At 38.0% G+C, this 16100-nt stretch overlaps 1 protein-coding gene across 3 annotated transcripts in view; it reads right to left on the bottom strand.

The window, feature by feature from the left end:
* EFNA5 (ephrin A5) overlaps positions 1–16100 on the bottom strand; it is a 224401-nt gene that overhangs the window by 30445 nt on the left and 177856 nt on the right. For all 3 annotated transcript variants that reach the window (XM_074812943.1, XM_074812942.1, XM_074812944.1), the window contains one exon: positions 11398–11690. In XM_074812943.1, coding sequence (XP_074669044.1) covers positions 11398–11690 — 293 coding nt within the window. The remainder of the gene's footprint in view (positions 1–11397; positions 11691–16100) is intronic.

Genomic DNA, 16100 nt, shown 5'->3' with positions numbered 1-16100 from the left:
CTTCCAGAAAACATTTTGGCAGCCAATGTGCTTGTTAATAAAACCTGGAGAAACGTTTGTGATTAATATAAATCACTAATTCCACTTTTAATGCCTAAACATGACAGTGACTAATTTACACAGTTTTGCTTGAGTTGCCACTGAGTATACCAAATGGGACTGTGAACAAAAAATGCTGTTGCACTGGTGTATGTTTCTAAGCAAAGCTACCAGAGGTGCTGCGCTACAGATGAGGAACCCTATCTCTGGCAATAACTTCTAACGATACTGGCTGAGCGCTCAGGCCCCCGGGGTGAAAGGGTCAGCAGTGAAGACTACCTAACACCCTCCTGTTGTTAAGTGGCACATTTTATACAGTCATGGGAGCCGGTTACAACAAATTGTGAGGCTGTGAGGTAGCTGCTGTTCCTGCTACCTAGTCAGCAGCATTTTTTAGTGCTACAATGGGAGACAGCTAAACTCCTCCCAATTTAAGTTTAAACTCAGTACTGCAGCAAAGTGTGTGGGCTGGAACGTGGGTGCTTTGCAGCGCACTGCCAAACAGCTGCCAAGGAGATGCTTCATTCCTCAGAGGCAGTCTTGTGATTGCACAGATTACTCCAGTGAGACCAGGTAAGAGATACAGCACTATCAATGGTGAAAAATAATACCCATATTTCAAGGCTTCACACAACTAGTTCAACAACTAATATCTTTGTCTTGCTATAAATGCAATTTAAATGTATTCTTACACCTGATTATTAATTTGAAACTCCAGTAGCATTATAATTTGCCAACTTATATTCAACTGCTAATAAAATAAAGAGTCTTGTGAAATATAAGAAAATTTGAGAAAAGTGATTGCTAAACAACAATTTACCTGTATCAATTTCTCATGTCCAAACTACACAACATTGTCATCATCCTCACTGGAACATCACTTTACTTCTGAACAGACATATACTTTGCTTCTGCACCTCTCTCAGAAAGAAACACATTTTCTACCTTGCTGATATGCCTGTGGAGGTTTAACTGTGCCATTTCTCCCTTCTACTTCTTGATGCCGTTTACAAAAAGGACCTAAGGAAGTCAGATCCCACCTCCATGAAGCAAGTTCATGACTTTTCTGTGCATCACCAGCCAGAAGCAGAGAGGTGTTAATACTAAGCCCTCTTCAAGAGGAGAGGTTGTATTCTTTTACAGTCCCCAGGATGCTGAAGAAAGCCACATCTTTTTCAGCCTAATGCTACTTTATTTCTGCTCAAGATTTCTTGGGCAGAAATACATTCACATGCATACAGACGGCAAGCCCTGCTGCAGCTGCTGCTAGTGATCCTGACTTCAGTCCTAATACAGGCCTCTATGCTGTAGCATAGTGCATTCTTCAATGACTCACAGCCGAACATCTTTTGCAAAACCCTAAAATATTAGAGAGAAGTAGTCCACATTCAGTGTTTAATAATACAGGCATCAAAATACAGGAAGATGACCCAGTATTACTAAAAGCAGATGTGTCAGAAATACATGTAAGAATAAATCCAAACTCCTATCGTCACCATATCCTCACCTACAACTCTTAACAGATAATGTACATTAAGTCATTCTGGTGTATTTTTCCCTGGATACATTTTGAATGCCACTATGACTGAATTGTCAGGGCTCTTTAAGTTCATTAATATACTGCCATTCTGATTATCCTTCAAATAATTAAGATCATTTCACCCCTAGAAGATGAGCAACAGAAACATTATTCCCCATATCCATCACGAGGAGCCTGGTTACTTTTGTGCATAGAGGTATGGCATGAGTGAGATTCTGACACACCTTCAAGACATTCTTAATTCCCTACAGCAGGGCTGTATCTAGCTGTCTATACCACTTGATACTTCAAATATTAAATATCCATGATGTAAAAGGGACACCAGGGAGATTTTAGAGGGAGTAAAAATCTCATTTGGCCAGTAATGTAGATCTGAGGATGATCTACTGCTTTCCTGAGGGAAAGCGGAAACATTTGGAAGTCTGAAAAGATTTTTCTGTAATTTTTCAGAATAAAGCACTTCTATGTATTTCTGAATACTATGTGAAAAATCTTGTTCTATGTGATTTATGTTGACTTGCCAAGAACCTTGGAGATAGGAGTATTAACTGCATATACCATTTTGAGCCTGGAGTCTTGGCCACCTCGTCTGAATAATATGCATTATTGGGGAATAAAAAGACAAAGTTACCAAGATCCTCTAATTTCAGAGGCTTAGGCAGCTTAGAAACAAATTTACTCTTGTAAATCCAAGCATTTATGAAAATATGGAGTCGAATGTTGAATATTAACTTATGAAACAAGATGATCAGCCAATTGCTCAGCATGTGGAAGCATTTTTTCATTGAGGGAGTTTGGTTTCGGTCTATTGGTTGCAGGCATGCATATATTCTCAGTTTGTGTTATGACACACAGAGAGTATCAGCACAGAAAGTGCTGCCTCGATGAGTTAGTCTGAGGAACAGGGAGACTAACATGCTGATGACATGGAGGCAATGAAGTACAACACTCTTTTTCCAAATGTCACTGCTATGTTATTTCCATTTCTGTTGGCATCTGCTCCATGTTACAAAACACATACTTCTAATGCAACAGCTCATTAAACAGGTTTCAGTTTGCTCAGAAATCAAATTAGAACGCTCTGACAGAGTTATAAGTCCTCAGATAATTATTAATAATACTCTCCACTTCTATGAGTTCTTTCATCCAAGGAATCTACATGCTTCACTTTATTAATCTCATAATATCTCAGTGAAGTACCACTGCAAAGAGCCTCACCCACCACTGAAATGCAGCCACCTCTGAGATGTTAAGTTGTAGCTGTTAAACATCAAAACTGATTAAAGCAAGGAATGATGAATGGTCCATCAGGATGTAAAGGGCTGTGTGCAATTCATTCAATTGTACTTTCAGCAGAACACTGGAATTTAAATACTTACTTTTAAGAAAGTTGCAATGGGATTTTTACAAGAATCACAAATATTGAAAATTACAGTAATCCATAGCCACCACTATGGAACATTTAGTCACCATTTCCCATAACATGGGTGTGTCACCTATGGCCTTGTGAAGTTCCTAAAGCTCCTTGGAGATCTTTTATCCAAGGTCAAACCGATCTGTCTTTTTAACATCTGCGATTTGATGATCACGTAACAACATTCAATACATGATTTAATTTCCTACAAAATGAACTGGCCTTCACTCAGCATATTAGATTAGAAAGTCAAAAAGACAGAGGAAAGAAAACCCTATCCCTTATCCTTTCTGTCTGTGGGCACTCCCTCATTCTTCCAACATCCAAAATCAGTACTTCAGTAGAAAGCAACACAAGTCACTGGTCTTCCTACAGGGATGAAGACCTTATATGATATGTTCATGAGATAGCTTTTGAAGTTGCAGATATATAACATATTCTCCTCTCTTTTATATTTCTGCTGCTATCGGGATCTTAATGGCACTTGAATTTTTTGAATCACATGAATCCAAATCATCTTCTTTCAACTTGTTATGTGAAAGACATTCAATCCCTTTGAAAAAGTCCAACAATAGAGACCAGCACTTCCATGGTTTCTCTTCATTTTCGCATATGTATTTCTCCCAAGTCCCAAATTATTCAACAGCTTTTAACATTCCCTTTGAGGATTCTAAGAACACTACCAACGTCAAAATCTATTAGACACTGGTGATTGTTTCTGCTTTCTTTTTAGCAGGACCAGCATTTAATTCTTCTGATGCTTTCTAATAGAAACGAGTCCTCTAATCTACACACTAGGCTAAGCACAAATTCCCTTTTAAAGGTCACCTCCTTGTCTGTCTAATGTTATCACACAAAAATATTTTTTAAAGTGCACATTTATCAAACCCTTTCAATTGCTTTGATTTAATTCAGAACATCTTGAGTGATTCTGGTAAACCAGCTATCAAAGCAGGATTTGTGGTAGAGTGGCATGTCTGAGCCCACTGCTGTGAAAGTAGCATCAGTGTTTATGCTGATCCGATCTTGATTGAAAGGTTAATGGGAGACCTGGCAATAAACAATGTTTACCCAAAAGAAAAGTGCAATTAACACACTAAAAATGTTTGTAATTCTCTCAGCATCCTTTAATAACGTTCTTTAGATAACCTTCATTTTTTAGCCTTTGGTGTGAACCGAACCAGGATGTCCAGAGGGTGAATTCCAAAAGGGAGCTTCTGACCTGGTGTCTTCAAAAAGCAATGAGAAAATACAAGCACCAGCAGTACCTGCATTAACTAACACCTGTTGAAGACAGACAGCCTTTTTTCACTTGCTGAAAGACAAATCCAGTCTTCACTTTCAAAGCAAAATATCTGCTACTTAAATCAACCATTTCCACAAATAGAAGCAATTTTTAATAAAAGTTTAGCCTACGGAGTAAATACAGTGACTCCACTGCTCCCAATATAAGCTGAGTACGGCATGACAAGACATACCATCAATCTCTCTACTCATTTCTGTAGAGTACAACTCTCTAAAGTTAGTCCAAACTTTGCTCCAAGACAAATATTTGACTTTGAGTCCCAGTATTGACAGATTCAAGGGGGAAAAATATGCAAACCAGGCCTTTTACAGCATATAAATTACTGATATGAGGGAAAATACCCACCCAAATAAGGGTTTTGCTGAAAGATCTTCTCATACAGTTGCAGACCGTGCTCAGTGGAAAAAGCAAAATAATCTGTTTTCATGTATGGATAGTATTATTTTGTCCTACAGAAAAAAGGTACCATGGGTATTGGTCAATAACCCAAATAGAGATTTAGCCAAGGACTTTGTGAGACAAGTAGCATTAGAAGTGTACAAAATGACCAACTGCCTGAACAAGCAGATACACAAGGTACACAATGGGTGATTGCAAAGATGTCCAGTCTTTATTATAACTACAAACAGAAGAACAGAACTCCCAGAAATATGGAGTATTGCCATTAAAATGGAAACTAGTTTCTTCCCTGTAAAGGACAGGACAACTGTACAGGACAACTGTAAGGACTCTCTGAAGAAGAATCAGTATTAGGTGCACTGGTGAACATCAAGAAGCAATTCTCCTTTATAACAGCAAGTTTAAAATCAGGCTGAGAGTATCTTCACACTTACATTAGTAAATGCATAGATAAAATGTCCACTCCGCTTTCTTTAAATTTCCAAGACGATGTAATTTGCCACTTACACCAAGGTCAGTCTTCTGGTTAAGAGATTTGTCTTTACCAGTATGACACAGAAACCATATATTCCAAGTGTTGGATTAAAAAAAAAAAAAAAGTTGTTTTAGAGTATTACTACTTAAGTATTACTGTGCTACCCCAGCTGGGATATAACAGGATGAGAAAAGACAGAAAAGTGTAGTTTTTTGGGGGGGACTCACATTTACATTTTCTGATGGTCACAGTCTTTCTGGTTTGTGTTCCCATTACATCAAACTAAACCTCTGGCAAACATGTGGAGATCCCTAAATCAAATAATCATCTTACTGTGACTTGTGCCTGTTCATGCAAAAAAATCCACTAATATTAAGCTGGTGTTTGAGAAAGAGCAATGAGCTCTATGCAGCTGTTTAAGCACAGGAAAAATACCAAGTAACTGTTAATAAACTATAGTGTAAAGATTTCTCAGTAGTTTTCTCCCACATAATATCACAGACTTTCAACTTTGCCTCTACAAAGTCCCCTTTCTTAATTCTTGCTATACCGAAATCAATCCTAAAAGAATAATAGCCAAGCTGGCACTCTGGGAATCTGTTCCAGGTTCTTAGTCATGGAAAGCTTTTGTTAGGTGTGTGATAATTTCCGCAGGAAGTGGACAGTACCCTTCTTATGCTAACTGCTGAATTGTACAGGGATATGTACAGTTTCTCCCTGCGAGTTAAACTTTGAAACTCTGTCAATAATTCTTCATTAATAACTGAAAATCCTTACCATGACCACCACCATCACCAAGCAGTGGTGGTTTCATGTCCTGTCCCATCTCTACAAATTCACTGGCTATGCCACCTGGAGAAAGCATTTCAGTACAGGTTCTCCCACAAGCATCTCAGGTGGAAAGGAGGGAACAAGAATGAGGCAACCTGATGATCATGATTTTAAAATATAGTTACAGCTTTGAGACAAAAAGCCAGTAACTCTTTCAAAAATTAACCTGGTCATGTAACATGGAATTTCACAGGATAGAGAAACTGCTAGAGGATTGTAGGAGAGACTAAAGAAAATTAATACCACAAACAAACACTCAACACCTAAACACACACTCGTAAAACATGGCAGAAGGGAGAGAGAGGCTAAGATCAGTTTAACTGTCATCAGAGACTGTTACTGCTTCAACAAGAGTTCAACTAGACACCTCATTAATAAGATAAGCTAACTACCTAATTACAGGCAAAAGTAAGTCAAAAAGAAGTGCAGGTATTATAAACACTTTTCCTACTGTTTTTTCCTTAAGATCTTTTGAATCAGAGAAGCTTCCAGAGGTGTGCAGATGGTTGCAGAGAGATGGTCCAACTACCTGGCAGCTGTTAGAGAAAAATCACAGCAGGATTCAAACAGTTCCACAGTTTTTGGAACATGGTGAGGACAACTTCCAGTCACAGAGATGGAACAAGCTAACAGAAGAGAGATGATTTTATATTCAAAATTACGAAAATCACAAGTTGTCCTATAGAGGTAGCATCTAAGACCATCAGGGTGGAATGTCATTTGAATAAAAGCCTTCAGGAGAGAAGAGACAAAAATTTCAGGAATAGAAGCAATTAGTGCAGAGAAACAAGGATGATGGGGAACAAAATTAAACATGAAAATCAAGGGAATAGGTAGCATCAGGTTCCCTGTGAATATATTCTATAAGGAAAAGGAGTATGGGAGAGCTGGATGTTATTAAGAAGAGGTGTATATACAACTGTAAGTACAACTTTACAGACTCAATTTCTTAATTTAATCACAAATTTAAGAACAATTAAGAAATATTGTTTATAACCATAAGTACATTCAAATAGTAAAAGCATACTATCCTGGTGCAGTCAGGAGTAATATGGTTACAACAAAAACTTCCTGAACTGGCAATCATAAGCTTCACACAAATAAATGGTGACAAAAAAGATACAGTGATAATAACACGTCATTGAAGGTGATACAAAGAAACAGCATAAGCATTTTGAAATAAAATCATAAAGTCACATGCATGACATAAAACTAGTAAGAAACAGTAACAAAAAAGGTTACACAAATAAACCACAGGTAAGACAACAGGATTTTTTAAAAGATAAAAGGAGCTATTTCCTCAATAAGAATGGAGGAAGAACCACCTAAATTATGTTTAGATACATTACATGTAAAGCCTGCTAACTGCTAGCAAAAGCCTTCAAGATCTTGCAGAGAACTGGAGAGCAGCCAGAGGACTGTGAAGAAGAGCAAACCTACCTGGTCTTTCTAGGAAAAGGGTATAAGTATATATAAATGACAATATCCACAGTGATTGAATGACTAAATAAACAATACATATAAAATCTTGGAAGATAAGATGATTAAACCAGCACAGATTTCTTAAGGATAAGTCATGCCAAATACTGAATTCTTTAATGGAATAACTGGACTGATCCCTCAGAGAAAAGCATATGCTTCCTTAATATTAGTACAACTTCTGACACTACACCAATGAAACATTGCTTTCAAGAAAAGAGAAATGTGGTCTAGCTTAAATCAACACAGGAGATTGTTTCGGAAACTGTGGTCAGGATTCTGCAGTAATCTGTACCAGTTGGGTTCTGGCTATGTCTTAATTTTTTTATTTCAACAGCTCTGATGCATATTTGCCAAGTTGTTGCTGGTATTTTATTCAATACTTAGCACATTAAAAACCAAAAAACCCCCTCTCATAATTAAGTTAAAGTAATGAAAATGGTACCCTCATTTTGAATTATAGAACATATATTTTAGGATCTTTTCCCGTTCCTTACTTTTGTGTTCATCTCCCCTTGCACAGTACCCCACCTTAACCTGCATACCCAAACTTATGTTCCCTTCTGAAGGACATTAGAATCACTGTCATACCACTAGGCATTTAGTTTCTGGTTTCTCTATGTTTTATTTGCTTCTGTTTCAGTCTTAATACTATTTTGTTTGTTTTCAGGCTAACATACACTAACCTGAGGTGAGCATCTGCTAAGAACTAAGTAAAAATTGAGACTTCGGGTCATGATCTATTATTTACTTTCCCCAGCCCCCCCCTGTGTACTCCTTAACTAAATAAAAGTTAATTTCTCTGTAAATATCTAATAACCTTTCCTTCCTTCAACAGTAAATTCAATCAGTACTTGTTGATTGCATGTCTGCAATGTTGAATTCACTTCTTCAGTGTAAATTTGATATGAGAAAGATCTTTTTCTTGCATTTTCCCTACATTGAACATGCAAAGAAGGGAGATCCGGGTTATCTGAGCAATATATGAAGGCAACTGCATAACAAAGAAAAGTGACACTTTCAAAACCAACAGTTCAGAAAAAGAGACAGTGATTGTTCTCAAATTATTGCCTTTTCTGAAAATAATGGAAGCAAGAGAGGCAAGTCACATCCTTGAACGGTAAGCTGTAAAGATTTTCAAAGAAGCACGAGACAGTAATCAAGCTAAATACCTAACCAACCACTTAATATTTCTGTCTTTCCAGAGGTCTAGACTACATGACATATTTTGTAACCCTTAAATAGAATAAACCAGACTGATGCTACACAGTCAGCTTTCGCCCTTTCCTGCAGAGAGGGCTAAGGTTTCAGATCTGCTGAGGAAAGGAAAACTTCCCTGGTGAATCAGTAATTTCTTTAGCATGGGGATACAGAAAAGTAACAAAGGTGGTCTCCATAGCCTGGACTAGAGCCTGTTCACAATTTTGATGAGGAAACAGGAACAACATTTCATCATCTGGTTTCTTCAGCACCAACTAAGAGAAAAACATTCCAGGATGGACAACTCTCCCCTGAGAAGGTTTGCATATAACTGTTAACTTAGCGTTCAGTGTTTCCCTGCAGCTGCTGCAACACCAACCTTGTTCCTGTTCACAACAGAGCGAAGGATTGAGGCAAAAAATACTTAAACTACAGAAAAAGAGTAAAAAACCTTCTGTGTCTCTGAAACGTGCCTAAAAATTTAATCTCAGTAAATACCAGGCCAATAAGCTACTAGTAAATTAACATCTCTTTGCTGCTATTTTTTTCCTATTTTATCTTTCATTAAAAAAAATAATCCCACCTAAATGCAGTTGAATATCATAAAGCTCTTCATATTTAAACACTTCGGAACAAATATTTTGAAGGGAGCCCTTGACAGTTAAATGGCTCTGTTAAATGAATGTTATAGAAGATACATAATGATTTTTAGTGAATACTGAATTTAACCACAAATGAGAAAAAACAGGCATAAGCAACCTGGGTATATTTGAATAATTATGTCTTGCTTGAGAGTTCAATGGATTTTGTATGGTCTAACAGTGAAGCTAACAGCCAGACAGACCAAGCTGATACTTCTCATATTTTTTTCATTCAGTTTCATGTTTGGTTTTCAGCTTTCTTAAACATTTCTCTTTCTTTTTCAAAACTTAGAAAAAACAATGTTTTGTTGTTTTGGGTTTTTTTCTTATTCTTGCAGCTACTGATGCCATCCCTGCTATATTTTATTGCGACCATGTGAGGGTAAAGACTGCATTCCTTAGCTTAAGTATTCCTGCTTGTTTTAATGATGGTGTTTAGGAACTGAATTAAAAAAAAAAAACCCAACACACACAAAACCAAAAAACACCAAAAAATCCAGTGTTCCCAGGGAGCCTGACACCAGAGTTTTGAATGACACTAAACTCCTGTTGAAGTTAAAAGGGAAGCTTTTGTGAGTGACATGAGTAAGACTGGGCCTACATAGTACAGATTTATTTATCCTAGAACATTTTCCACTTAACTCTGATATCTTTACGTGATTTCTTATGACCATATTTTTAAAGTTTTAAGTAACATTAGAGTTTGCTTTTTAAAATTATTTTTAGTATTATTGCTATTATTGTGCTTCAGCCCAAGAACAAGGCACTGTTCTTCTGACACTGAACCACCACTCATTAGAGGTTTTTATTTGCTGGAAGAAAAATAAATGAATGGAAAACTATCCACTAGGAATGTATTTCCCTGTAGATTTACAAAGGGAAAAGAAAAATCTCAATGCTGAAGAAAGGAGGCTGAGAAACAGGGATCATACATACTCACTTTCTCTAGTGAAATGAGGTGGAATGACTGTTTCACAGTAGAAAGGCCAGCTACACATACGAAGGCAATATTTATTGGGATCTACAGTCTGTCTAAAGGTTTCAACTCTCTAGTCTAACACTAAAAACAGAAAAAAAAATAATTGCTGAAGCAGTCAAAACTTGTTAGGAGTGGAAGATTCAGGTACAAACCAAATTGATGAAATAAGATCTTTATTGGAGGATTAAACAAATGCGACAGCTGAAGCAGTATCAACTGCACAGTGGGATCAGGGAATCAGTTTGCTTAAGCCACTGGTTTTTAACCTCCTGATGTTGTTACTTCCTTAGTCCCAGATGTTATCCTGCATCTCCTGTGGGTGCCCAGAGCAGCCCTGATGCAGGACTCCATGGATTAGAGCGCAGAGGTCAGGGAGGGTGCTCCCCATTGCTTCAAGGAGCTGACATGAAGGTGTGTGAGAGCCCATTCACACTCCCCTGCTCACTGCCTGCTCTAATGGCACCCCCACATTGCCCACATTGACAGGAGCAGCTCGTCCAAGAAAAAGGGGGAAAAAAAAGGAAGGAAGAAAAAAGGAGCCACTTGGCTTGATGCTAGAAGTATTTACCCTAAGAAATTACAACTTTAAATACTGATGGACTACTGACATCAGCAGTCATACCAATTACAAACTACACAGACCTCACTTTCCTTGGGTAATAATATCACAGAGACAAGAGTATTTCTTCTGAGCACATAAGAAAACCCAGGAATTTCACACGCAAAGGATTAATTATTTTTCCTCATATCTGGGGACAGCTTCCATCCTACCCTTCTTGCCCCCTCCTCCTCCTCCTCCTCCCTCCACCTCAGAGTGCTGGAATAAATGTAATAGTGCGTTTTCTTTAAAAATCAGCCATGGTTCAGTGAACAGGCTGACATACTATTTCATATGAGAAAAGCTGCGATTTAATGTCATTTTCACTAGTTAGATTCCTAACTAATGTTATCTGGACATAGTTAGGCCTGCATTCACTGTAAGACATCTGCATTATATACTCTTTGGCCCTCTGTATTTCCACAGAGCATAGGTGAAAAATTAGCTGAGTTTCTTGCACCTGCTGTGCAACAGTGGCAAATCTCTATATACTCACAGATGTAGAAATATTCCCGGCCTGGCCTGAACTCAAATCCTAGTGAGAAGGGCGTGAAGAGCTGGAACTTTTCTGAGAACTTCAACGGCCCATTCGGGGAATGTGGCCGATTACACTCCCACCTCTTGAACCCTTTGGAGGTGTGATCGCAGGAGCTGTAGCCATCAAAGTTCACCATGTACAGAACATAGCGTTCGGTCTTATCTTCCGGCACTGAGTCTTCATAGTGAGGGCAGAATACATCCAGATAGTCATTGATGCAGACATCTATGTGGTAGTCGCCCCTCTGGAATCTGAAATCACAGAAAGAGTTCAGGCGTAAGCACTGTTAACTCAGGATGACCTTGTTGCAAGGTAACGTTCTCATAAAAGGGGCATCACTAATGGCACTTAATTTCATTCCAGCCATGCACATTCACTCTTAAAAATAACCCTTACAATTCACCAGAGCTATCACAGTTTATGTAGAACTATGATCATATGACCTTCTGAATAAAGGTTTTGCTCTCTTACAAAATGAGTGTGTTGTTAATGCACAGCAAATTATAGGCTATCTTTCCCTATGGTTTATTGAATAAACAAAGTGTCTGTTTTATTTGGTTGTGGGGTGTTTTTTTTAACTGGAGAAAGAAGCAAGAAGAAGCAAAGAAGCCAAAACTGTATCAGCTTCCCCAAATCAGTGTCTATATAAACATCTACATAGGCTTGCAAATAAATAACCCAGACATATCCTCTTCTCTGAATCAGGCAGTAATCACCCCTGTGCTGAAAACTGATTTGACTGCAAGTACTTACAGTTACTACAAGAACACAAACAGGTTTACTCTTTCTTCATGATAAGCAGCAGTTTGTCAGGGTGCAAAGAAAAGCCTGTATTGCTTTTTAAAGATACCTGAAAAGCAGTGCATCTCCTTTGCCAAAAGTACACAGTGGAGAAGTTGCTCTGTTCAGATAAAAGGATTCTGGGATACAAATTACCAGCACTCACCCTAATGTGACAGTTCTGAATGAGTGCCAGCTGAGAAATGCAGTGTAAGGTACCAGCCTAAATATACTTTATTACTACTATTATAATTACTGAGGACTCCTTAGAGATGTGGGATTCTTGTTTTGTTGGGGGTGGGGAGGGTGTCCTTTTTTCTCCCCTCCACATTTCTTTTACACTACTTTTCTAATGCCTACCAGAGTATCGGGAAGAAACGATGGTAGCAAATTCACTGCCTCCATGTGAGCTTATACCATGATGGATTTAATGATTCCATAAACCAGGTCTGTACATCTGTCAAACTCCCTGGGGCAGCCAAAGAAACCAACCACTGACCTACTCCACTTCAGGTTGACTGGGCTACCTGTAGCTTCTGTCTTTCATGGCTGCAGTTGTCAAGTGTACCACAGAGCAATAAAAAGGCCATGACAGATTTAACTATAATATCTCTTTCTAGCTGAGGGGGATATTTTAAACACCCGATGGGCTTGAAATCTGCCATCTGGATCCTTCTATCTAATTTCAGAGAGAAAGCAGTGATCTGCTGGCCCTCCAAAGATAAATTCAGAGCAGACTACACCTTTTCATATCTCTACAATAATTTAACTTCAATAAAATAGATTTTTAAAGGGGGAAAATTGAACATGCATCAAAGTGTGATACATCTGTATAATTTCAGTCAGTGAACAGCCTCATGGTTCCAGTCTGTAACATAGAAAAGCCTCTCTGAACCATAGTACTTCCAGGAGAATTTACATTTATCTAAATCATTAGTTAAAAATATATTTTTGTACTCCAGTGCTTTCAAAACCTGTCACCTGAACAGATGCTGTCTTAACACATTTCCAAAAATGTACTGTTTTCAAATTGGTGTCTGTTCTCTGTATCAATTAAGAATATGCCATTTCTTACAGGTAATGAAAAAGAGTATATTCTAAGTTATGAATAGGAAACGGACATTCTGGCAACGATTTTTTTTTTTTTAATTCCAGTTTTAGTAAGTAAAAATGAATACATATTTATGTGTGTGTTTGTGTGTGCGTGTGCGTTTGTGCGTGTGTGCTTTTTTTAACCATGCAGGTGACAAACAATGCAGTTTTCTCATGGGATTCGCAGGGTTACGTCTTGTAGCAGTCTATGCCTTCACAATAATGCCCAATTTTTTTGTAACAAAAACTATATGCTTTCAGAACTACATCTATGTAATTACAGACATTCAGGATCAGAGTGGTCTCCTTAACATTAGACCTTTACAACACAAATAACCTTATGTGAACTGCTTCTCCACATTCTCTTTAAGTCAATGGAGAGAAACAGAAACTTCTCGAGTCCAATTCATCTGGTCTGTTAAGCCCAAGGTACACTGGAATGAGATGAATCACACTCCAGAAGCAGCTATTTCTCTCCTTTAACCAAAACAAGAGTCTAGACAGAGATTTCCCAGATAGAGGCTGTACTGTAAATAGCTGAATTTGAAGGGAAGAACCTGATTGCACAGTTTACAATAATGGTGATGATAAATGCAAAGAGACAGACAACTAAATGTGTGATCGCACCTTAAATCTCTGCTAGCAATGAAATCAAACTTGTAATCTGCACCAGTGAGCTCTTCTCAATACTGTCCACAAGGAGCTCATCTGACTCCTTTTTGGCGAAGTCCCCTACTGTATTCTTGTTAAACATACAAAACTACAACACAACCGTCCTCTTTGACCACTGGTATTTTAGTAATTCATTCTTATTACTGCTTCCCTAAGTGCTGAAGCAGTTTAGTGTCTTCATTCGCCCCAGCACACCCTTGCCTGTCAAACAACCTTTGCCTGGAAAGTAAGAAGCAAGCAGCTCCCGCAAAGCAGGTCTGAGGGTGAAGCACACAACCAAGTCCTTTCTATCCCAATGTCCTTCCCTCACCACTTCCCTGGTCTCACAGTATTTTCATTCCACAGACACTTGTCATAGCCAGAAAGTGTTTACATTTACATATCTAAAAAAAGAAAATGGTGCATATTTCAAGTGATCTAAACTGGCCTTTAGCAGATATTGCTGGCAAAGCAGTGAAACTGCTCCAGGGAAAATATGTACCAAGGTATTTTATCAGGCAGCTCTGAGCGAAGTCTCTGCTCTCCATATAGTAACAGCAATACTGAAAAGAGGTTATTAGCCAACTAAGAAGCAGAAAGGAGGTATTTATTTGCCCTCTTGTGATATCTTAAAGAAGTCAGTAATTAAAACCTCAGCATGTGTACTGAAGAGGTGTAGAAGTCATTTTATTTTTCCAAAAGAGGCTACAACATCTCCAGCACGCCTCTTGGTGTGAACTGAGACCATTCCTGTTTCTCCAGCTACAAGGCAATGTGTTGTATTTACCTTCTCAAAGAAGAAACACAAAGGGCTCTAACCTGAACAGAAAGGCAAGGGGTGGCCATGAATAACTCACAAAAAAATTCGTCAGCTCAGACTCCTCAAAGTTATTAAAGGAAATACTTCAGAAACACATTTCCGAGAATTTTAAACCACATCTGAGAGGAAAACACTTAACATCTACAGGTTGAAAACCTCTTATTAGTAATGCAATGTCAGATATTAAACAAAAGTTCTACTTCAAATGAAAGCATTTATCAATGTTTAGCCACCTACATTTGTTGAGGAGCACAATGTGTAAAGGCAAGGTGGAATCCATTAACAGATACATTTGTAGAGATGACAGAAATAGCACATCTCCTGTTGACTGCACTTAAGATTTAATAAGTTTGTCCCTTTTCCAGTCCTGTTTGGAATAGAAAGGTTGCTTTCCTACACTCTCTAGCAATGTTACTGATAAACTTTTCCTTTTCTCAGTTAGGTCTTCATCTTGTTCTAGCAGATCCTTATCTGGACTCCAGTGCCCTTCTGGAATCCCATGATAACCAGGATCTTTATATAAATCCCGCTACGAGGAAGAAACCAGTCCTAACTAGATTTTCCATAACAGAACACTGTGTTGTAGTAGAAACCAGCCAAAAAGGCTTCCACAAAACTCTGACAGGATCTACAAACCTTCTTGAAAATAATGTCATTTGTCTCTGTGCACTCTTACACACAGCAAAACACAGCTATTCTTCAAACATAACTAATCTTTTTTTTGTGTCAGGTGGCATTCAAACACTGTCTTGTAAACAACGGGTACTACAAAGCTAGCTATTAGACAGTAGAGCTACAAAGGCCATTTTGAAGATAGATGCAGGTAGTTAAGTAGCTTCTAAGCCTAAACATTTCTATATGCAACGAACATCAGCTTGCTACACAAAACTTGCATACTGCTTCCAGCAAAGACAGTCATACGAATGCTTCTGTACTCAACTGCTACTGATGAAATGTCCAGGTATTCAGGATGCAGAGAAAAAATTTCTTGGCAATTTTAACCACAGAAACACAAGACTAGCAAAATTTTCGAAGTAATTAATGCCTTCTGTATTCTATTTATCCACTAACACAAGTGAAAGTACACGGTCTGTGTGCATGGTTCTCTTCATAATTTGAAGTTCTGAAGCATGTGGCTTGTCTTGAATTTAATAACTTTGCTGGTCACTGAAACAAGCGACAATTTATTTAAACAGGTATTTAGACTATAACAGCAGTTTTGTTTGTTTTTTGTTTCTTTCTTCCTTTCTTGGAATAAAAACTATAAAAATCCAGTTTAAGTGCAGCACAACTAACGCTAATTGCCCATTAATATTTA

This window comes from Strix aluco, chromosome Z (genome assembly GCF_031877795.1).
Source record: "Strix aluco isolate bStrAlu1 chromosome Z, bStrAlu1.hap1, whole genome shotgun sequence".
NCBI classification, from domain to species: domain Eukaryota; kingdom Metazoa; phylum Chordata; class Aves; order Strigiformes; family Strigidae; genus Strix; species Strix aluco.
This window is presented reverse-complemented; position numbering and strand designations above follow the sequence as displayed.